The sequence below is a fragment of the Eschrichtius robustus genome, chromosome 6, assembly GCF_028021215.1.
Source record: "Eschrichtius robustus isolate mEscRob2 chromosome 6, mEscRob2.pri, whole genome shotgun sequence".
Taxonomy (NCBI): domain Eukaryota; kingdom Metazoa; phylum Chordata; class Mammalia; order Artiodactyla; family Eschrichtiidae; genus Eschrichtius; species Eschrichtius robustus.
Genome location: NC_090829.1, coordinates 47,664,216 through 47,688,052, shown reverse-complemented (window position 1 = coordinate 47,688,052; position 23,837 = coordinate 47,664,216). Strand labels below are relative to the sequence as shown.

The window sequence follows — 23,837 nt, the reverse complement described above, 5'->3', positions numbered from 1 at the left end:
GTACTCAACAAATGTTTGTTGAATGAGTCATTTCTTTAAAGCGTTTCTGTTATTGAAAACACTGTTATCATTGAAGCTAACTGAAAGGAAGATATCCAATATATTTTGCATTTAAAATATTATACATACCTAGGAAGCAGTTTTCCCCCAAAGAATTTAATGATTATAACTAAAGTTTGTGGATCACTATAACTAAGATTTATTACGTTTCAGAGAATTTAGTTATAATCACTTCTGGTTTAAGATTGTATTACTAGCCTTATTTCATGGCAGTTTTAACTGAGCTCAGAGAGTTAGAGTGCTTTAAGTCTAATAAAGCACTAATAATATTAAATGTAAAACCCTGGCTCTTGGTATCATGCTCTTACTTTTACATCATACATCATACTATTTTTCTCCTTACTTGATATGATGGTGGAATTTTAACAAGTTATACCTATCCAGAAAAGTTTAGAAAATATAAACAAATGCTAATATTCCTGAAGTTTGAAGTATGAAGGCTAAAAGGGTCTTAAGGCAGAATTGAATTGTTGGAGTCCACTGTTGATCTGAGAAAGTATTTGCATAGGAGCTATGAGTCAATATTTCTTATTAATCCTCTTCTATGTTGAGCACTTTTTTTTTTTAAGTTTTTTTTCCCCACAGTTGCATTTTTTTAAAAATTAATTAATTAATTAACTAATTAATTAATTTTTGGCTGTGTTGGGTCTTCGTTTCTGTGCTAGGGCTTTCTCCAGTTGCGGCGAGCAGGGGCCACTCTTCATCGCGGTGCGCGGGCCTCTCACTGTCGCGGCCTCTCTTGTTGCGGAGCACAGGCTCCAGACGCGCAGGCTCAGTAGTTGTGGCTCACGGGCCCAGTTGCTCCGCGGCATGTGGGATCTTCCCAGACCAGGGCTCGAACCCGTGTCCCCTGCATTGGCAGGCAGAGTCTCAACCACTGCGCCACCAGGGAAGCCCTGAGCACTTTTTAAAGGCCATGGAATTCAAACAATATGGCATATGTAGATAAGATCTGACTTGGAAATAAAGGCTCTGTTTTTCCAGAGAGAAGGAAAAGCAAGCAAATGACATTCCCGGACAGTATAAATGGCATGTGCCTTGGCTGGAAAGCAGATGAGAGTGACGAAGCGTGCAGTGATTACAAAACTGATTTGCCTGAAAACTGTTGTAAATAGAAGTCAGGGTTTAGGCCCTAACCATTCTTAAAGAATTTACTAAGATTTTAAGAAAAGATGTTCTTTGATTTGAAATGAAAATAATATCCCATGATACTTGTTAAAAGCACAAAAAGTTATTTAAAAATTCAAGCTTGGTAGATGTAATGAACTCTATAGTGTTGAACTCTGAGGTTACCTGGTGTTCTTAGCTTCCATCATTCTAGATGGTCATGCTGACTGGATAATCAGAGTCAGCCTTTCTATATCCTATGACAGGACCTTAATCAGGGAAAATTGTACAGGGATGGGAGGTGGGGAGTAAGAGCTTACATTTTGGGGGTTTGAATCTCAGCTTTACCTGTTGTTAGCTATGTGAACTTCAGCAAATGACGTAATTCTTTTGTTTCTGTCTTCTCATTTGTAAAATGGGATAAGACGGGTAACAGTAGTATAACGACCTCAAAGTTATTGAGGATAATGGTTAATGCATGTGAAGTATTTAGCATTGTGCCTAGCGCATTGAGAAGAGATAGTAAATTGTATGCCTTTTGTTGTTGGCACATTTTATATGTGTTGCATTCATATATGTTGGTGGTAAAAATAAAACCCCAAATTTGCAGATTTCTTATTTTTAAAAGAAATTCCAGTGGCTTTAGGCTGCTTCTACATAACAAAAGTGAAATGGATAGTTAAAAATTACATATTAATTTGGCAAATGTGGATAATTTAATTAACTCAAATGGTTCTGAAGGCTTAGCATAAGTGATCTAGCCTTGAACAAATTAAAAAGATCTTTGCTAAAACAGCACTTTCGTATTCCATCGTCAAAGAAACATCTGTGGTGGAATGGCGTCCTTATCTACATTTTTAGTATGTTCCTGCCAGTTATACAAACTACCTAAAAAGATTTTCCAGTTGGCGGTCATTTTAACCCAATTTAAATCCAAATGTGCTTGTATAACAAAATATATAAGCTTACTCTGTGACTCCAGCTTTGATCTTCCAGTATAACATCCGTTTGGCTACTTTCATTGAAAGTCTATTGTTAGCAAATATTTGGCTTAGAATTATATGCTGAAACTGACTCTCAGTCCTCTATATTACATTGTAAAAATGGTGCCGAACATTTATGAGAAATTCATTAAAATATTAGCTGACATGTTGTAGAATACATTTTGAAGTCTACGTTAATACAATAATACTTCCATATGTGTATGTGAAATTATAGCTTTTAATTTTGCACTTAAAAATTATGGATTTAGATAATGTTTGTATCATCATTTCTCTAAGAGACTATAGCTCTTGAAACAGGAGTTGAAAGGCTAGGATTAGTTCCCATACTAGGGATAGTATTTATTTTTCTTCCACTAAAATTATAAATCCAGTTCTGTGTAGCTATAATCACATTTGAAAAATACATTTGGATTTTGATAAATACCAGACCATGCAATCATTTGACATTTTGGATTTATTTTATTGCAGATTTTATGAAGGTTTTCTAATAAATGATTAATACTGAAATTAATGGTCAATGATTATTAGTAATGTGGGTCATGGGTAAGAGCTTAAGCTTTGAACCAGGCTCTGGGGTTGAAATCCTGGCTCCGTTAGCTGTATGACTGGACAAATTCTCAATCATTATGTTCCTTTGTTGCCTCATCTTCACAATGGAGGTACAATGGTCATGCTAACCTTATGGGGCTATTGTGAGGACTAAATGAGATGGAACATACGGAGCCCTTAGAACAATGAGTAAGTGCTCCCTGAATGTTGTGGATATTGTTATTGTTATTTGACCCTTTCTTTTTAGTTTCATTTTGGTTATATACAACTTCTTACTCTTTTAACCTATTTTTGGAGTATTGTCCTAATCATTGCATATTTAATAAACATGGCTACATTATTGTAGGTAACTGCATCATCATGTGGGAACTTGCAATACAATTTTTAAAAATTAATGGACTCTTATTGAGTTTTATTTAATTTTTTTTTATTGAAGTACGGTTGAGTTACAATGTTGTGTTAATTTCAGGTATACAGCAAAGTGCTAGATATCTATATATGTATATATAGTCTTTTCTTAAAAAATTAATTAATTAATTAATTAATTTTTGGCTGTGTGGGGTCTTCGTTTCTGTGCGAGGGCTTTCTCTAGTTGCGGCAAGCGGGGGCCACTCTTCATCACGGTGCGCGGGCCTCTCACCATCGCGGCCTCTCTTGTTGCGGAGCACAGGCTCCAGACGCGCAGGCTCAGTAGTTGTGGCTCACGGGCCTAGTTGCTCCGCGGAATGTGGGATCTTCCCAGACCAGGGCTCGAACCCGTGTCCCCTGCACTGGCAGGCAGATTCTCAACCATTGCGCCACCAGGAAAGCCCTGTATATATATTCTTTTTCAGATTCTTTTCCCTTATAGGTTATTAAAAATATTGAGAATAGTTCTCTGTGCTATACAGTAGGTCCTTGTTGGTTATCTGTTTCATATATAGTAGTGTGTATCTGTTAATCCCAAACTCTTAATTTATACCCCCCTAAGTTTAGTCTCCTTTTCTTCATCCAATACACTCTAGTGCCTTCTTACTCCTTGTGTGGTCTGCACCCAGCAGCTGCATGGGCATCACCTGGGAGCTTGTTAGAACGCAGGATCTTGGGTTCCATTCCAGACTTCCCAAACCAGCGTGTGCACTGTAAGGAAATCCCAGGAGATGTGTATGCGTGGTACAGTTTGAGAAGTGTCACTGAATTGCGCATCAGGTCACCAGTGACCCGTACAAGGCAGAAGAACCTGGTTTGTCTCTCCCCAGTCTGCCCCAGCTGCGTTATGCTTATTATACCTCGAGAGAGGGGAGAGGAAGGAGGGGAAGAAGGGCGGCGGGCACCCTAAAGGGAGAGGAAATGAAAGAGAGCTAAAGGGAGTGTGAGCTCCTTGGCACAGACTTCCTGACTGTCTCTCTCCAGGCCTCATGCTTTCTTATTTGTACTACTGGATGTCCTCAACCTAGGCCAAACTCAAGAAAATGGGGGCTACTAACCATTTGCACTAATTTTTATCATACTGTAAAGGGTGTTAGAGTGGCTGTACGTCTGCACAGTAGTAAATACTCTTGCAGTAAAAATTCCATTTCCTTTTCTCACTTTCACCCTTGCTTGGCACCATCATAGGTAGAGGTATATCACATTTTCCAACTTATCCGCAAATTTAAAGAGTGACATTTTAGCACCACAGAGAACTTGCATGACAAATATACACTTGTCTGTAATCATCTCGCCAGTCATAAACATTGCTGACATGTTGATGAACATCCATCCAGTTTTTTTCTTATACTTTTTTTTCCTTTGAGGAATCTTCTAAGAATGCTTTTACAATCACATTTTGAGAATCACCAGTGAAGTAGTGCCATTCAAAGAAGACTGTGGGAATTTTTGGAGACAAATAGTATACACATCCTTTGAAACTAATTGTGTCATGTAAATCCATACAGAAAGATAAAAGAACTCATAATGAAATAATTTTGACCCAGAGATATTGCTGTTAATTTTTACCAGGTTAAGAAGTTTGATCTGAGGTTGCCGTTTTTTTAGTGATTTATTCAGAAATTGTACATACATACATGCACCTAACACATATATCTAAAACCTACTTACAGCTATTATATTTATTTTGCTATGAGAGTAATGAAAGTTTACAAGTTAATTTTTCTCAGAGTTACATCTTAACTGGGACAAATGTCCTGTTTCCTTGGGCTTCTCAATTCTGCTGACATCTAGGTGTGTAACTGGAGAAGTAAAGATGAGAGCAATGAATTTTTTATGCACATATTTTCTCAAAGTCATATTTTATAAGATTGTATGATTTTTCAATATCTTTTAAGGTATGCCTTGAATGTGGAGAAGATTATTGTTCAGGATGCTTTGCTAAAATTCATCAAAAGGGGGCACTGAAACTCCATAGAACAACTCTTTTGCAGGTATGACTTTTTAAAACGCTTTACTTGTAGTGTATTTATAAAATGTTTCAACACAAAGACATATAAAACATGTTTAATTATCTAGAATTTAGGATGATTTGCATTAATTTGTAAAATTCTATTATCTACAATCTTTACATATAACTTAAAATGATTTTACTGAATGCTAATCTGGATTTTATTTTGCTGTTTAAACTGTGCTTTAATATAGCTCCTGAAACACTTAGCTTGATTAGAGTTTTTACATTATACATTCTATCTGTGAACTTGACATTTAAAAATTAGACAATATTTTTATCTATTGTGGTTTCAAATGAACACATGATTTAAGTATTATTTCTATCTAGTTTATAAATAGAAATCTCTTGTTTTCTTCTCATGTTTATTTAAAAAAAATTTGTCTTTTATTTGTCCTCCCCCACTATTTTTTAAATAAGCTTATCTCTCAAGTTTCTACTTTTCCTCCTACATATCACAAACTTTTATTTATCCTCATATAGTTGTTGTCTTTTGAAATGCCTAAACTCAAACCCTGTCAGATGGCTTTAAGAGTCTAATACTTAAACAATAAATATGGTTAAATATTGATATAACATTATACCAGTTACGTTTGATGATGATGCATTGTTTTGTCATAGATTTCATTCGTTGTGCAGGGTCAGTGCTAGGCAGTGACCCCACACAGATGAATAACCCTAGGATCCTCCTCTTAAGGACCCGGAAATAAAAGTGAGAATCGAGTACCTTGTATAATGGATCGAAGGATTAAATATTATCTTGTAAATTTTAATATTGATATTATCTGTATTTAGAAAGATCACTGGTAGACTTCAACCTTTACATGTTGCTTCAACATATATAAATATTGGTAGCTCTCACAGATGCTGATGACCCAAGTCATGATAACCACAAAGCATAAAACTGACCTTACTTTTATCAGTATTTACCGAAGTCTGTTAACTTTTTTTTTTTAAACAACAGCTCCTGTTTATTTATTTATTTATTTTTATTTATTTATTTAATTTATGGCTGTGTTGGGTCTTTGTTTCTGTGCGAGGGCTTTCTCTAGTTGCGGCGAGCGGGGGCCACTCTTCATCGCGGTGCGCGGGCCTCTCACTGCCGCGGCCTCTCTTGCTGCGGAGCACAGGCTCCAGACGCGCAGGCTCAGTAGTTGTGGCTCACGGGCCCAGTTGCTCCGCGGCATGTGGGATCTTCCCGGACCAGGGCTCGAACCCGTGTCCCCTGCATTGGCAGGCAGATTCTCAACCACTGCGCCACCAGGGAAGCCCAAATCTGTTAACTTTTGAGTGGCTAGTCAGTGTTTAGAGCCTTCTGGCAGAAGTGATGGAGGGAAAACAAAAAGAAATCCACCAACTACTCCCCTGCCTCAGGAAGTATCCTAAGACCGGACAGTCATAGGAAATGAAAATTAATGTATACAAAAGTGAGTGTAATTGCCAATATGCAAATAATATAGAATTTAACTAAAGGCACGCCACTGTAAGGGTAAAGAGTGTAATTATCCCACTGTGAATTCTTGTTAGAATTTTCCATTCAATGATTTATTCAGCACATTTTCTGAATTACTGCTCAGTGAATTTAGGCACTGTGCTAGCTGGTGTGGAGGGTACAAAGAAGAATCAGACATGGCTCCTACCCTCAACTTCAGTATTTGACCTTCAAGATTTATCTAAGTCTGATTCTCTTTTCTCTCTCCCTTCCTTCCCCTCTCTCTTCCAGACCTCTTTCCCTTTCTGCTTCTCTCAGTCCTTCCCCCCGCCCACATTCAATTTCAAAACACAGTCAAACTTTGCCATGATATGGTTTATTGTAATCCAGAGGCAGATATGACATGGGTCAAATCATGCTTACTAAAAGTAATGTGACATAGCATATGTATAGTAAACCTTGAGTGTTTTTCTATTCCATGTTAATGTCATTAAAATGGATATATTCGATATCTTAGCATAGAAGAACATGATTTTTGTAAATTATATTCTTATAAAATTCTAAATGTGGAATTGATGCTGAAGTGAGAGAATTAATATTTACTGAGTGTAAGCTTCATCTCATCCCAGCATCACATTTTCTAGTTTTGGTTGCAGGGGAGGAAAGGTTGGTAAGCCAGAAATAGTTGAATGGTATTTAAGTTCCTAGTGAATTTCTAATTGTAGAAGATGCAGTCATCTCTAGAAATTAACATAAATGAATTTCATGATATGTATACAAATCAAAGAGCATAGCAAGTAATAATGAATCCTTGAGAGTTTTTTTCAAATAGGGGAATTCTCTTATGTATATATTTTAAAGTTAAATAATGATAAATAACTATATATCTTCTGTATTTATGTTACTCCTCTGGATTGCCCTCTAGTCTGTGGAGACCAAAGTTGCTACTTGGTGCTATCTTGAGGATTTTCCTGGGAAGTTCATTGTCTGCTGGGGAGGTCAGATTGTGAGGCTGACCCTTAGAAAAGAGCAAACAGAGACCACCTGTTTTGGGAGCTAAACATACATGGTTACTACTCTCTTTGTATATGACATCATTTTATGTACCCAGATTGCTAAATAATGAAATACTTTGAAGGAGCTATCTTTTTTTAGATAATTCAAGTAAATTTGACCCTTTATTTTATTCAACTAAAATTTTAAAATAAAAAAAATAGTTATTTTAAAGGTAGCTATTTCAGAATGTATAACCTACTCCTTCCGATCTTAGTAAAGCGTACAGTGGACAGAGTCTCACTATATATTGGTGACTCCTGCCCATTATGTTGACCAGTAGCTGTTAGAACAGTTAATAGGAGGTCTCAACTAGCTGATGTAATATGTGTCGCTACACATTCATCCTCAGAGATTTGCTCTTCCGGTTAGTACTTTATTTTTGCTCCTCTATCATGGCCTTATCCATTCTCTGCCATCCCATCTTGAATTTAATCAATTGTCCCATTAGCTATCTGCCATTTTCTTATTATTTCTGTGCACTGTTTAGCCCTTTGTGTTTTTTTTTTCAGTCATCTTGCTTTTTTTCTTCTTGTTTCCATCATTCTTCCCTGTGCGTTAAGGTAAGGTTCTTGATGCTGTTGTGTCTTGGCCTGATGGCCATTGTTCAGCAGTGAGTGGATACCTCTTTCTCTTTAGCCCTCATTAACCAGCCATAGCATTTTCAGTTTTCCACCACTTTGGTAACTGTCAAAGTCATGAGATTTTTTTTTGTACACCTGTAACTTATATAATATGGTACAGCAACTGTATCTCAATTTAAAAAATACGCATTTCCCATCCCCCTCTACCATCCTCCCTGCAATCCCCTGGCAACGACTTACCTACTTTCTGTCTCTAGGGATTAGCCCATTCTAGATATTTAATATAAATTGAATCATACAATATGTGGTCTTTTTGACTAGCTGCCTTTACTTAGTATAATGTTTTCAAGTTTCATCCATGTTGTGGCATGTATCTGTGCTTCATTTATTTATGGCCAAATAACGTTCCATTGTATGGATATATCACATTTTGTTTATCCATTCATTGTCTGATGGACATTTGGCTGTTTCCACCTTTCGGCCATTATGAATAATGCTGCTCTGAATATTTATGGACAGCTTTTTGTGGGCATATGTTTTAATTTTTTGTTGCTATATCTCTAGTAGTGGACTTGCTGGGTTGTATGGTAACTCTAATATTTAATTGTTTGAGGAACTGCCAGAGTGTTTTCCAAAGTGGCTGCTCCATTTCACACCTGTCAACAGAATATGAAAGTTCTGATTTCTCTGTGCCCTAGCCAACAGTTATTAATCTCACTTTTTGACCTAGTGGGAGTGAAGTAGTATCTCATTACGGTTTTCATTTGCATTTTCCCGATTACTAATTATGTTGAACATCTTTTCATGTGCTTATGACCATTTTATATCTTCCTTGGAGAAATGTTGATAAGGATTTTTGAGAAGACAGTTTCAAAATGTGAGACATATTTTAAATATGGGACATTTTAATAACCTGCACTTCAGTGAAACCATAACTGTGATGATGATATTTTTAGATACCAGTACTAGGAAAAGCTAGGGAAAGGGAAAAGACTACATTTGAAAAGTGTGTAGAAAAGTAAGAGCAGGGCTTCTGTTACCACCAGTGAAGAATTGGAAGAAACATTAGTGGTTCAGGGAGTATATTACAGAATCAAGTGACAGACTTACAGATGCAGTGGAGAAGGAAGATGCAGTGCTAGGGTTTAATGCAGAGGTGGCCTGAATTCATCTCAAAGGGAAAAGAGGGTGTTTCTGTTATATTTATGCTAAAAGAATCTTTAAGATAAAACTCATATATGCAAGCTCAGAAGCTTGTAGAGATGTTGTGAGGATCTGATTAAATGACAACAAATATAAAAGTATTCTGCTCATAGCAGGTGCTCCATGCATTAGGTTTTATTAGTCAGGATATAATATTTGTAAAAATTCAATGCAGTTCTTAGACCATCTAAATTTAGAATCTAGAAAACAAAGTATTTTAATGATAATGACTCTAAAGAATTAATGAAATGGTTACTTTTGGTTTTAGGGATGTTTTAAAAAGTATTATAGTAATACATATTTTGGAAGACTTTTGTGAAAAATACAGTGAGGTAAAATTTTAGAAAAATACAGACTTCTTCCTTATCCAAATAGAAAATAATAGAAGCTCAATATTAGAGGGGACCATAAAGATCATTAGTCTGAGAACCTGTGACTTGCCAATAGAATATGACAAAGGTCAAGGGGTTTTGCAGATGTAATTATGGTTCCAAATAAGTTGATTTTGAGTTATCAAAAAGGAGCTGATTCTGGGTGGACCTGGCTTAATCACATGAAAGCTCTTAAAAGGGAGACCGAGGCCCTCCCTGAGGTCAGAGAGATCCTCTTTTTGGCCTTAAAGAAGTAACCTGCCCTGTAGTGAGAGGGCCTGGGGGAGGGAGAGGGCCACATAGCAAGAAAGTGTGGGCAGCCTCTAGGAACAGAGAGCAGCCTCAGGCTGGCAGCAAGCAAGAAAACCAGAACTTCAGTCCTGTAGCCTCAGGAACTGCATTCTGTCAACAACCTTGTGAGCTTGGAAGAGAACCCCAAACTCAGGAAGGAATGCAGCCTGGCCCACACCTTGCCTGCAGCCTTCTAAGATCTTGAGCAGAGCATCCAGTTAAGCTGGAACTAGACTCTGACTCATGGAACTCATGAGATAATAAATGTGTGTTGTTTAAAAAAAAATCGTTAGTCTAACCACATGTCTGAACCTTTAATCAATCACATTGATGCTGATTATTTGAGGAGTCTTTATAATTTGCAGGTGCTACCCATATTATCTTACAGGTTTTTCATGGAGTCTGACAAATTTTACAGTAGTTTTTTCTTTTTTTTTTTACTATATTTTATGTTCATTGGTATTTATGGGATAAAAATTGTCAATTGTGATGTACTACTTATACATAGTAGTAGCATTACCATGTATAAGAAAACGAATGACAAATTATTGATTGTTATTTATTAGTGAGTTTATTCTGCTATGCCTAAAAATCTTATTCAAATCATTGCGTATTAAATCATTTGTTCTTCATGTATCTCAAATATGCATAATTGCTAAAAGCAGCTAACTCATCTGGATGCATTATACATGTAATATTAGTTGAAAACAATAGTAAGTACTTGCTAAGATAATTAATATAGTGCATAATTATATGGCATCAAAACTGCAAATAGAAAGCAGATTGCAGGTGTGAATTTCCTACGTTGTTTTCTTGTTGCTATTCTGGCTCACTTTTAAGATTGCTCTCTAAATAGAATTTTTAACGTTGTAATAAAATTTGAAAGGCTGAGAACACATTTTGTTATTTTTCTTAATATCAAGTGATTTAAAATTTTTGACAATATATTATTTTTTTAGCTATTACATTTATATGCTGTATTGTCTTATTTTTAAATAGTTTAATGGCATTAAGTGTGTTTTATTTTGTTACTCTCACGTTACTTTATGATAGTACTAAATATTGAGTCCAGATTACTTTTATTTGACATTTACTGTCTATTGAATAGTAAATTGCATTTATAATCCGAGGCCTGTGTCCAGGTACTTGCTTATTTTTTTATTATCCCTTATGTGTCAAGGAGGAATAATAACACATAAATCTTTGATTAATAAAACCTGTGGTTTCCATTAGACCTTTAGAGGAAAGGTAAATCTAAGGGTCCTTTAAGTTCTACTTAAAGTTATACTGAAATGATGCTGGAATAAGCAATAAACTTTAGTCACATGAATTTCACACTTCCAGGATTTGATTCCTAACTAGCTTGCAATGAGTAGTTCTTTATACCATTGACATTTTTGTACTACTCATGCAAATTTCGTATCTGTTTTTAGAAATATAATGAGCAGAACTGGATTTGAAACATGATTCTGTTGTGAGTTTCTCTGCTGCAATTTTCTTCCATCCTATAAATATTTAGTTTTCTCCTGTTTCTTCATGTATTTATATGGGGACTTCTACTCAAACCCTGTTTTCCTTTCTGGTGTCTGCTATATGGAAATGCCTGTCCTTTGTTTCTTTACCTTTCAGCTGGCCTGAAGTTGACTTTTTTCTTTCTTTCTTTTGATCCTAACAGCAGACAAAAACTTTGGTCAAGTCCTTTATTTATGGATACCTTTTACTTCAACCTTCATGGAAAATTCAGAGTTGGCCCTATGGTAAAGCCGATTTTTAGGGAATAAATTTGTACTAAGACTATCTGTAAATGTGGATTCATCAGAAAAGCAAAATAACAATTTGCTCTAGGAATAGAGTATATATTTTAAGAATGTGAAACAATTGAGAGGTTAAGCTCCATCTTGATCTCAGAGAGACAGCAGACAGTTCCCTGCCCAGGAATCGAACCTGGGTAGCCTGAATGAAAACCAGGAATCCTAGCCACCAGGGGCTAGAGGCTAGAAGCAAAGTTCCCCTGGCTCTTGCCCCATGTGAAAAATCAATGTCTTAAGGAGGCAAAAACTGTAAAAACAGGTACAAAGTTTATTATTAGAGACACAGTGAGACATGTGGGGGAGAACACAGAGAAACTGTTTGTTTATTTAAGACAGAAGCAAGGCAGAAATACACACCTGGAGAGAAAGGGTGTGGGCGTCCTCCCTAATGAGGAGGAGTGTAGTAAAGAGATGGTTAAATCGTTTGTACAGAGCAGTTAGTCCGGGTCTTTGTTTACCTTTGACCAATTATCTCACTTCTCTTCCCACATGTGACCTGTTCTAGGACACTCCCCAACATGCCTGCGCATCGTTTTACCAAGATGGATTCCAGCACAGAGGCTAGTGGGAGGTTTGACAGCACCTATTATGGGGTGGCGCCCCTCCCTTTTGACCCCCAAGGAGCCTTTCTGCACATGTGCAGTCGGGGAGGTCTCCTTGACCTCAAGAGTGGTCATCTTATCTCTTTACTCCAGCAGAGCTCAGCTCCTGTCATTAACTTGGTCCTTGAAGTGTCTAGGGAAAACAAAGCTCCAATTTTACTCCGCTTGACAAATACCATCTGTCCAGCCCAGGGGCCCGTCCACCTCTTACCTCAGTCTTTTTCATTCTTGTTTATTGGGTTAGGATGTTCATAGTTATGTATTTTTATAAATAATTTTCACTCTGCAAAGATAGTTTTACTAGGTGGAAATTTCATGGGCTTATTGCATCTTATCGTAGATACATGATAATTTGAGAAAATTTATCTGCTTGGTATGTTTAGTATTCCTTCTTTTCTATGTAGCTTCCAACTCAGAGAGATTTAGTCTGGTTTGTTATTGTTGATTTTAGTTAACAGGATCCTTACATTATCATCATGCACTGTATTTAATATATATATAAATATATAAATAGAAATATGCTAGCAAAATAATCTGTGGAGGTTTCTTTGGGTAAATATACCTTGAGCAAATGTTTTGATGAGTTTTAATAAAAAAGTATATTTTACTATAAATTAAAGCACAGTTCTTTAGTGTACATGTATTACTGCCGTAACAATATACAATTTCTGAAAAACTTCCCATTCTGGATAATCCCCTACCTATCTAATAGGGCTCCAGGAAAAATTAGGGTTAGGGGAAGGCCACTCAAATCCCATGGCACTTTGTAATCAGAGCCCTAACAAAAACAGTTAACCATCCTTATAAAACCACTGGCACATGTTCCTTGAGGATTTGTGTTTCCTTCTCTGTGATACAGGTCCTGGTAGTAATTCACTTCTAATGATGTCATATTTGTCAAAATGAAAACTCTGAATCAAACTGTTGCCTCCTTTATTAATCCATTGTTTTAAATCAGAGAGTATCTTTATTACTTCTTTATCTGCACTCACATTTTTTCCAGATAGCTTAACTTAGTGGAATGCATGGTCATTAAAGTCATTAAAGTAGTCTGTACTTGCACTGTGGGGAGGCATTTTTATAGATTTTCAGCTTTTTTTTTCCCCTAAGATCTTTATATATTGCTAAGATTTTGGCTTTAATTGTGAAACAGCTTGCCCCTGATAGCCTCAAAACAGTAATGTGCTGGAAAAGAAAAACTTAAGAATCAATAAAACTCCATAGTTTTATACTGACATCATTCCCCTATTTACCAATTGCATGTGAGTTAATTCACATCAAAGAAACCAGAAAAAACTGTACTTGGGAAAATATTCTCCATATGGGAAGGAAGTGTTTTCTCAAAAGTAAGGCCAAAAAACCTTATATACATAATACACATATATATTATATATATATACACACACATATATATATATATACACACACATACATGTATATATTCCTTTTTAAAAAATTCCATTAGTACATAATTTCATCTTCCTGAAATGATTTTTATAGTTAAAAGCTATCCAAATTCCAACTGTGTTCAACAGTCGTTGTAACCAGTGAATTCATAACGTTTCTTGGGTTCTGTGTATATGTAACACAATTTTTTCTGTGTATGTGTATACGTGTACACCTCTCTCTCTACCTCTATTATCTATTTGCCTAGCAAGTACCAATGAAATAACAAAACTCTTCTACAGGAATTAGAGTTTTCCATTTTTTAAAAAAAAATGTTTATTTATTTATTTATTTATTTTCTTATTAGTCATCCATTTTATACACATCAGTAGAGCTTTCCATTTTTAATACAAGGCTGTGGTTGCAGTAAATCTCTTCTAAAATTTTGCAACTGGAAAATCAGTGAAAGTTAGGACCATGAAAAGAGACATTTCAACATTTTTTTTCAAACTTAGGAAGTAACGTCGGTCTAAATCACGTGTGAACTTCTTTGAGCTGGAACTTCTGGATCGTATAAGGAGGCGTGGTTATGTCAACATGATTATTCATGTTGCTGGATAGCCAGGGTTTGGGATGATGATGATAGAGTTTTGAAGCACTGACACTACCATAAAGTATATCATTTTTCTAACTAAACTAAAACTTTTACTGTTGGACCTTAACTTCTATAAGGTGCCATCCATTCCAAAATGCTATAAAATATCAACCCTCTTTACTTTGATTAATGATACATTGTCAGAGTGATGAATTCTCCTAGAGTGTAATTTGCAAGATAATATCATTCTAGGGAGAAAAAAAAAGTTCAGGTGAGAAGTTAGAACAGTTACCAGATGAAATCCTACCATCATGCAGTGTAGTGAAGGCTGTGGGGGACTCTGGAAATGCTGGCAGTAAATCACATTCTTTGGCTTTAGTTTAAGCCTCTCTCTTACAGTGAGATATATGATTTACTATGTGCCCTGAAGGCTGTTTTGTTTTGATTTTTAAACATTTTTGGCATGTAGAGAAGTTGCACAGGTAATTTTATTCAATTTTAGTCCCCTCCGCCTCCTATTAGTTGCTACCTATGAGTACTGCTATATGTAAATTTTCATGAAGATGGAAATAAAATTATCTTCGAGTTTAAAAAAATTTTTTTTTTATTGTGGTAAAAGATAAAACATACTATTTTAACCATATTCAACTGTACAGTTCAGTGGCACTAAGTACATTCACATTGTTGTACAACTCTCACCATCATCCATCTCCCGAATTTTTAACCTTCCTGAAAGTGAAACTCTGTCCCCTTTAAACACTAACTTCCCATTCTTCCTCCCCAACCCCACCCCACCCCCACCCTTTGGCCCCTGGCATCGACCAGTGTACTTTCTGACTCTATGAATCTGACTATTCTAGGTACCTCGTATAAGTAGAATCAAACAGTATTTGTCTGCACCTAATGTATATTGAAATGTATTTCTAAGGTTAACTTAATAAATGTCCTGCAAACAGATTGTACCTTCTTTTTTTTTTTTCCTGTGCTATACACATTTACCATTGCAACAAAAGAATAAAATACCTAGGGATAAACCTACCTAAGGAGGCAAAAGACCTGTATGCAGAAAACTACAAGACACTGATGAAAGAAATCAAATATGACACAGATAGATGGAGAGATATACCATGTTCTCGGACTGGAAGAATCAGCATTGTGAAAATGACTATACTACCCAAAGCAATCTACAGATTCAGTGCAATCCCTATCTAATTACCAATGGCATTTTTTACAGAACTAGAACAAAAAGTTTTACAATTTGTATGGAAACACAAAAGACCCCAAATGGCCAAAGCAATCTGGAGAAAGAAAAATGGAGCTGGAGGAATAAGGCTCCCTGACTTCAGACTATACTACAAAGCTACAGTAATCAAGACAGTATGGTACTGGCACAAAAACAGAAATATAGATCAATGGAACAGGATGGAAAGCCCAGAGATAAACCCATGCACCTACGGTCACCCAATCTGTGACAAAGGAAGCAAGAATATACAAGGAGAAAAGACAGTCTCTTCCTAGTGGTGCTGGGAAAACTGGACAGCTACACGTGAAAGAATGAAATTAGGACACTCCCTAACACCATACACAAAAATAAACTCAAAATGGATTAAAGACCTAAATGTAAGGCTGGACAATATAAAACTCTTATTGGAAAACATAGGCAGAACACTCTGACATAAATATTTGAGTTTTAAAATATCTTATAATACATATCAGACAGTGTTATGACACAACATTTATAGTTATCTATTTTAAATATTTTATAACAATAACCTTTACATTCTTGTTCATTGATTACTTATTACTTAAAATGATATAAGTTGATATATTTTTAAGTGAAAGATAATGTGTTTTGTGTTGCAAATCTAGATGTGTTCTTCTAAGCAAAGACAAAAGGCTGCAGGGATATACACCGAACTGTTAATAGTGGTTACCCCTGAGAAGCAGTATTCATGAATTGGAAGGAACCTCTATTTCTTACTTTTTAGTATGATGGCATGATGATTTACTTTCACTGGGTTTCTGTAATTTTTTTTTAACTGTTGCTAGTGTAAGTCTAGGTCTGTGATACTATTCCTCAATGGGAGTCTCTTGAGTGTTTGGGGCAGGAACTTTTCTTGAGGTGCACCATTCCTCACATTTCAGAATATGTATTAAACCTGGTTATCATCCATTAAATGTCAGTAATGCTCTCCAATGCTTGTGAAAACCCAAAACACCTCCCCACATCTTCAGGTTTCCTTGCCTCAATTGGGAAGCACTGATCCTTGCATTAGTTAGGACTCTTTACACTAACTTGGTCAAAAAGAATTTTTTCTTGTTATTAAAGACCTCACAGATGTCTCATTGTATGAGAGTAGAGGTCATGTAGCTGAATCATGGTAAGAACCAGGGCTGGATTTTGGAAATTGTTGAAAGACTAGGCAGACTCCTTCTTCCACTTTTGTTATTTTTTCCTGTATATCTACCTTTTTTTTCTTGTAATTAACAAATTATGAAGATACATAATAGAGGATCAATGACAGAGAGACCAATGTTGCTTTCTTGATTTCAAATCTAAATCTTCATGAGCTCAACCTGGTGCTCACTTATTGTCCAGTGAACCATGGCCCAGAGGGCAGAAATATGTTGAGCAGTTGTATTTTCCATGGTGGGGCTGGTGAGGATGAGCACTGCTGTGGGTCAGGAAGAAATTATGATAGAAGGGGACATGACAAGAGACTGTGCATTCACCCTAAGACAAGTCTCTGCTGCAGTCAGCCTAGTCTTGTCTATTGTTTTATTTTTTAGTCTAAATTCCTTTTATTGAGGTTTAATTTACACACTCTGAAATTCACATTATAACTGTGCAATTTGATGATTTTTTTTAATAGATCTATTTATTTGTTTATTTTCTGGCTGTGTTGGGTTTGTTTTTCATTGCTGCACACGGGCTTTCTCTAGTTGCCATGAGCAAGGGCTACTCTTCATTGCAGTGCGCAGGCTTCTCATTGCGGTGGCTTCTCTTGTTGTGGAGCATGGGCTCTAGGCGTGTGGGCTTCAGTAGTTGTGGCATGCAGGCTCAGTAGTTGTGGCTTGCGGGCTCTAGAGCGCAGGCTCAGTAGTTGTGGTGCACGGGTTTAGTTGCTCCGCGGCATGTGGGATCTTCCTGGGCCAAGGCTCGAACCCGTGTCCCCCGCATTGGCAGGCGGATTCTTAACCGCTGCACCACCAGGGAAATACCAATTCAATGATTTTTAAAGTAAATTTACAAACCTGTGCAATAATCACTACAATTGAGTTTTAGAACATTTCTATTACACCAAAAATTTCCTGGTACTTTTTTGCAATCAATCCTTGCTACCACTTACAACCCTGGGCAACCACTCCTCCATTATCTGTTGCTATAGATTTGTCTTTTCTAGAAATTTCATTTAAATGGAATCATTCCTATGCAATCTTTTGTGTCTGACTTCTTTCACTTAGCATAAGATTTCTGAGGTTCTTCCACAGTGTTGCATGTTCATTGTAGTGGTTCATTGCTTTCTAATGATGAATAATATTCCATTCTATGGATATATCATATTTTGTTTATTCAGTCATCAATTGATGGGCATATAGATTTGTTTTTAGACTTTTGGCTGTTAGGATAATGATGCTAGAGATATTTCTTTGTGTACAGGTCCTTGTGAAGACATATTTTTACTGCTCTTGTGTAGGTACCTAGGAGTGGAATTGTTGAGTCCCAAGGTTAGTACTTGTTAACTTTTCAAGAAACTATCAAACTATTTTCCAAAGTGTCTGTGCCATTTAACATATCTTTTTTGTTTTTTTGGGGGGGGCTGTGTTGGGTTTTCATTTCTGCGCGCAGACTTTCTCTAGTTGTGGCGAGCGGGGGCTACTCTTCGTTGCGGTGCTTCTCATTGCAGTGGCTTTTCTTGTTGTGGAGCATGGGCTCTAGGGCACGCAGGCTTCAGTAGTTGTGGGACGTGGGCTCAGTAGTTGTGGCTTGCGGGCTCTAGAGCGCAGGCTCAGTAGTTGTGGTGTATGGGCTTAGTTGCTCCACTGCATGTGGGATCTTCCCGGACCAGGGCTCAAGCCAATGTCCCCTGCATTGGCAGGTGGATTCTTAATCACTGCACAACCAGGGAAGTCTGCCATTTTACATTTCTCACAAGTAACATATGAGGGTTTTATTTTCTCCACATTTTTGCCAAAGCTTGGTACTGTCAGTATTGCATTATAGCTGTTCTACTATGTGTGTAATGATATCTTAGTGTGGTTTTAATTTGCATTCCTCTAATGATTAATGATGTTGAACATCTTTTTATTTTCTTATTAGCCATTTATATATCTTTGGTGAAATGTTTATTCATATCTTTTGACCATTTAAAAATTGGGTTATTTGTCTTTGTGTTATTGAGGTTTGAGTTCTTTATGTATTCTAGATATATGTCTTTATCAGATATATGATTTTCAAATATATTCTCCTAGTCTATGGCTCGACTTTATTTTTTAATGCAAATTAAAAAATTCAAATTCTAGGTCTTTTACATTTCCATATACATTTTAGAATAAGATTGTCAAGTTTAGGATAAGATTGTCAATTACTACAAAAACAAACAAACACAAAACCTGATGGAATTTTGGTATAGAATATATGACATTCTCAGATCAAATTTCATTGATCAAGTTTCATAACAAAGCCTTCATTTATCTTTCTTTCATGGGTCATGTTTTAAGTGTCATCTTTAAAAATTTTGCCTGATCCAAGGTCCTAAAACTTTTCCCCTACATTTTATTTCATAAGATTTATAATTTTAGCCCTTGGATTTAGAGCTACAATGCATTTTATTTTGTATACAGTGTGAGGTAAGTGTCTGTAAGTTCATATTTATGCATATTGCCCTCTAATTGGCCCAGTACTATTTGTTACAAAGACTATCATTTCCCACTGAATTTCCTTGGCATCTTTGTTAAAAGTCATTTGAACATAAGGTCTTATTCCTGGACTCTGTATTCTGTTCTTTTGATCTATTTACCTAGCCTTATGCCAATACTACACTGTCTTGATTACTGTAGCTTTATAAGAAGTTTTGAGATCAGGTGGTATAAGTTCTCCAATTTTTTTCTTCTGTTTAAAATTATTTTGGCTATTCCAGATCATCTACATTCCATATACATTTAAAAATTTTAAATTGTGGTAAAACATACATAACATAAATTCTACCATCTTAATCATTTTTAAGTGTATAACTCAATATGTTCACGTTATTGTGCAATCAGTCTCCAGAACTTTATCTTGCAAAACTAAAACTTCATCCCCATTAAACAACATTGTACTTTGTTTCTATGGCTTTGACTATTCTAGATACCTAATATAAGTGGAATCATACAATATTTGTCTTTTGGTGACTGACTTATTTCATTTAGCATAATTTTCTCAAGTTCATCCATGTTGTGGCATGTCAGTTTTCCTTCTTTTCTAAGGTTGAATAATATTTCACTGTACCTATATACCACATTTTATTTATCCATTCATCCACTGATGGACACTTGCATTATTTCTACCTCTTGGCTACTGCCAAGAGGTAGAAACAATGCTGCTATAAACATGGGTATGAAAATATCTCTTCAAGATATTTTGGATATATACCCAGAAATGGATTTGCTGGATCATATGGTAATTCTGTACTTAATTTTTTGAGAAACCCCCATTTTCCATAGCTGCTGAAACATTTTACATTCCAATTAATAGTGCACGAGTGTTCCAATTTCTCCACATCCTCACCAACACTTGTTATCCTCTGTTGTTTTGATAGTAGCTATTCTAACGGGTATGAGATGATATCTCACTGTGTCCATATACATACTAGGATAAGTTTGTCAACTGCTACAAAGAAAAATCTTCATGGGATTTTGATAAGGATTTTATGGAGTCCACAAATCAATTTGGGGAAAATTTGCCACTTAACAATATTGTCTTTCAGTCTATGAACATGATTTTGTTCCATTTATTTAGATCTTATTTAATTTCCTTTGTCAATGTTTTGTGGTTTTTAGTCTTAAGTTCTTATGCTTTTCTGTTAAATGTTTTCCCAAGTATTTTATTCTTTTTGAAGTTACTGTGTATGTAATTCTTTTCTTAATTTTATTTTCAGGTTGTTCATTGCTAGTATATAGAAATAAAATAGATTTTTGAATATTGATCCTGAGTCCTGTGACCCTGATGAACTCACTTATTATAATAGTTATTTTTTTAGGTACCTTGGGATTTTCTACATAAAGGATTGTATCCTCTACAAATAAAAGTAGTTTTACTTTTTCCTTTCCAACCTAGATGCCTTTAATTTCTTTTTCTTGTCTTAATGTGTTAGCTAGAGCTGCCAGTAAATGTTAAAAAGAAGTAGTAAGTGTTTACTTCCTGGCTTTGTTTCTGATTAAGGGCAAAGCATATAGTCTTTCACCATTAATTCTGATGTTAGTTATAGGTTTTATTGTAGATGCTCTTATCAGTTTGAGGAAGTTCCTTTGTATTCCCTGTTTGTTGTGTGTGTGTGTGTTTCCTGCTCTTACTGAAATAATCATGCTGTTTGTCCTTTATTAGTATGGCTTATTACAGTACTTGATTTTCAGATGTTATGATTGTATTACTGGGGTATAATTTCACTTAGTCATGGTGCATAATTTACATGTTGGTGGATTGAATTTGTTGATATTTTGGGAAGGAACTTTGTATCTACATTCATGTGGAATATTAAGCTGTAGATTTGTTTTCCTGAAATGTGGTTATCTACTTTGGTATCAGGGTTGTACTGGCCTTATAAAATTCATTTAGAGGTATTTCCTTCTCTGTTTTCTGTAAGTGTTTGTATTGGATTGGTTTAATTTCTTCCTTAAATGTTGGATAGAATTTGCCAGTGAAGCAATCTGAGTCTGGGATTTTTTTCATGGGAAAATGTTCAATTACTAATTCAATTTCTTTACCTTATTATTCTACTTTTCTTCTTTTTCTTGAGTCAATTTTGGTAATTTATATCTTTCATTGAATTTGTCCATTCAATCTAAGTTGTCCATTTTTTGGCATAAATGTTTCAAATTCCACTATAATCCAGAAATTACTGTAGGTCTATAGCGATGTTTCTTATTTCATTATTGATTTTGTTAATTTGTATTTTACTCTGTTTTTTTTCTTGGTCAGTTTAGCTAAAAGTTTATGAATTTGTAAGTCTTTCCAATTTTAGTTGCCTTGATTTCTTTGCAGTTGTTTTTATTTCATTGATTCTACTCTGATCCTTATTTTGTGAATTCTACCTCCTTTTGGACTTTTTTCTTTTCTTTTTCTACCTTCTTGAAGTGAAGCTTAGATTATGATTTTAGATTCTTCTTCCTTTCCAAAATAGCACTGAAAGCTATAACTGTCACTCTAACTACTGCTTTTACTGCATACCATACATTTCGATATGTTGTGTTTTTATTTCCAGTCAATTTTCTAATTTTCCTTGTGACTTATTTTTCATCCAAAAGTGATTTAGAAATGGGTTGTTCAACTTCTAAATATTTTATTATTTCCCAAAACTATTTGTTCCTGATTTATATATTTTTGTTGAGGTCAGAGAACATACTTTCTATGATTTCAATTCTTATGAATTTATTAATACTTATTTTATGTGGAGCATATGTCTGTCTTGGAGAATGTTCCATGTGATCTTGAAAAGAATTCATAATCTGATGTTGTGAGATTGAGGGTTCTTTAAATGTTATTTAGGTCAAGTTACTTGATGCCGTTAAAGTTTTCCATGTCCTTACTGATTTTCTGCCTAGCTGTTTCATTAATTTCTGAGAAGGAGGTATTGAAATTTCTAATGGAACAGCTAGGCAGAAAATCAGTAAGGCCATAATGTTAATGATAGTGCTAATGATGTTGCTATATATGATTTTATGCTTTTAAAAGAAATTAAGAAAATAAAAGAGAAAATAAATACTGAAGCATCTTTTCTATTTACTCATATATTTATGCTTCCAGGCCTCTATCTTTCTTCTGGTAGATTTAATACCTTTCAGCCTTAAAACCTTTCTTTAGTATTTCTTGTAAGGCTGATATGCTAGAAATGAATGATCCTCTTTCTGAATATAAAATTATCTTTGGCAGTTTTTCCTTTCAGCACTTTGTATCATTCCACTACCTTCTGGGTCTCCATTTTTTCAGATGTGAAATCAGCTTGTTATTCATACTGATGTAGCCTTATATGTAGTGAGTCATTTTTCCCTTTTCCCTTTCAAATTTTTCTATTTGTCTTTGGCTTTCAGTAATTTGATTATGATATGTCTTGATGTGGATCTCTCTATGTTTATCTTTCTTGGGACCTGTTGAGCTTTGTGGATTTTTGAAGTGATAATTTTTCATCAAATATGAATATTTGGGGCCCTCATGTCTTCATATTTTTTATGCTCATTTCTCTCCCTCTGATATTCCCACTAAATGTATGTTGGATGCTTGATGCTGTCCCATAAGTCTTTAAAGCTGTGTTCATTTTCTTTAATCTTTTACATTTTTCTTTTCAATATAGATGATTTATCTTGGTCTGTCTTCAAGTTGATTGACTCTTCTTCCTTTCATTTCAAATCTATTGTTAGTTTATATAAGTCGTACTCAAGAATTTTCACTTGGGGTTTTTTTGTGATTTCCATTTTTTAATCAGCGCTTATATAGATCTCATTTTCAGGATCATTCCATTAAGTGTTTGTCTGGTCCACTGCTCTTCCCAACTGGGACCAAAACCTCAGGCTGTCAGAACCGAAGGTTTTCCCCATTCATTTATAACCAAATTTTCTAGTTCACTGATAATGCCAATGTAACTTCAAGACTCTGTCCTCCCCTGGGAATCAGGCACACTCCAGCAAGGCCAGTCTTGCCTTAGTAATTGACAGACTTGGGAAGGGACATTTAATATAGGAGTAGCCCCACGCAGGGAAGCCTTACACTTTTACTGTTCTTCATTAATTTCAGCGTAGTTTTTCTTGAATAAATATTTCTTAATTTGTTTGCTTTTGGTTGGTTTCCAGAGTTCTGAAATGGTTTTTAACAAATTTATCCAGTTTAGCATTTGTTTTATGGTGATAGAATTATTTACTGACCTCTTCATTATACCATAGTCAGAGGTCTATTGAATTTGGCAGGAATTCTATTTTCTGGATATTTAAACTATTTATCTTATTTACAGAGAAATAGTATGCTATCGTGATCTAGATAAAATGATAGCAGTCATTTGAATGCACTTCTTTTTGTCATCACTCTGCTAGGTGTTTTTCATAAAAGATATGTATTCACAACAGCCCTGCAAGGTAGAGATTGTCTTCATTTTACAGGTGTAAACATTTAGGCTTAGAG

The 23,837-nt window shown here is 35.4% G+C and overlaps 1 protein-coding gene across 7 annotated transcripts in view; it reads left to right on the top strand.

The window, feature by feature from the left end:
* The window catches only part of ZBBX (zinc finger B-box domain containing), a 107,533-nt gene that overhangs the window by 22,726 nt on the left and 60,970 nt on the right, over nucleotides 1-23,837 (top strand). For all 7 annotated transcript variants that reach the window (XM_068547399.1, XM_068547400.1, XM_068547397.1 and 4 more), the window contains one exon: nucleotides 5,027-5,122. In XM_068547399.1, the coding sequence (XP_068403500.1) occupies nucleotides 5,027-5,122 (96 nt within the window). The remainder of the gene's footprint in view (nucleotides 1-5,026; nucleotides 5,123-23,837) is intronic.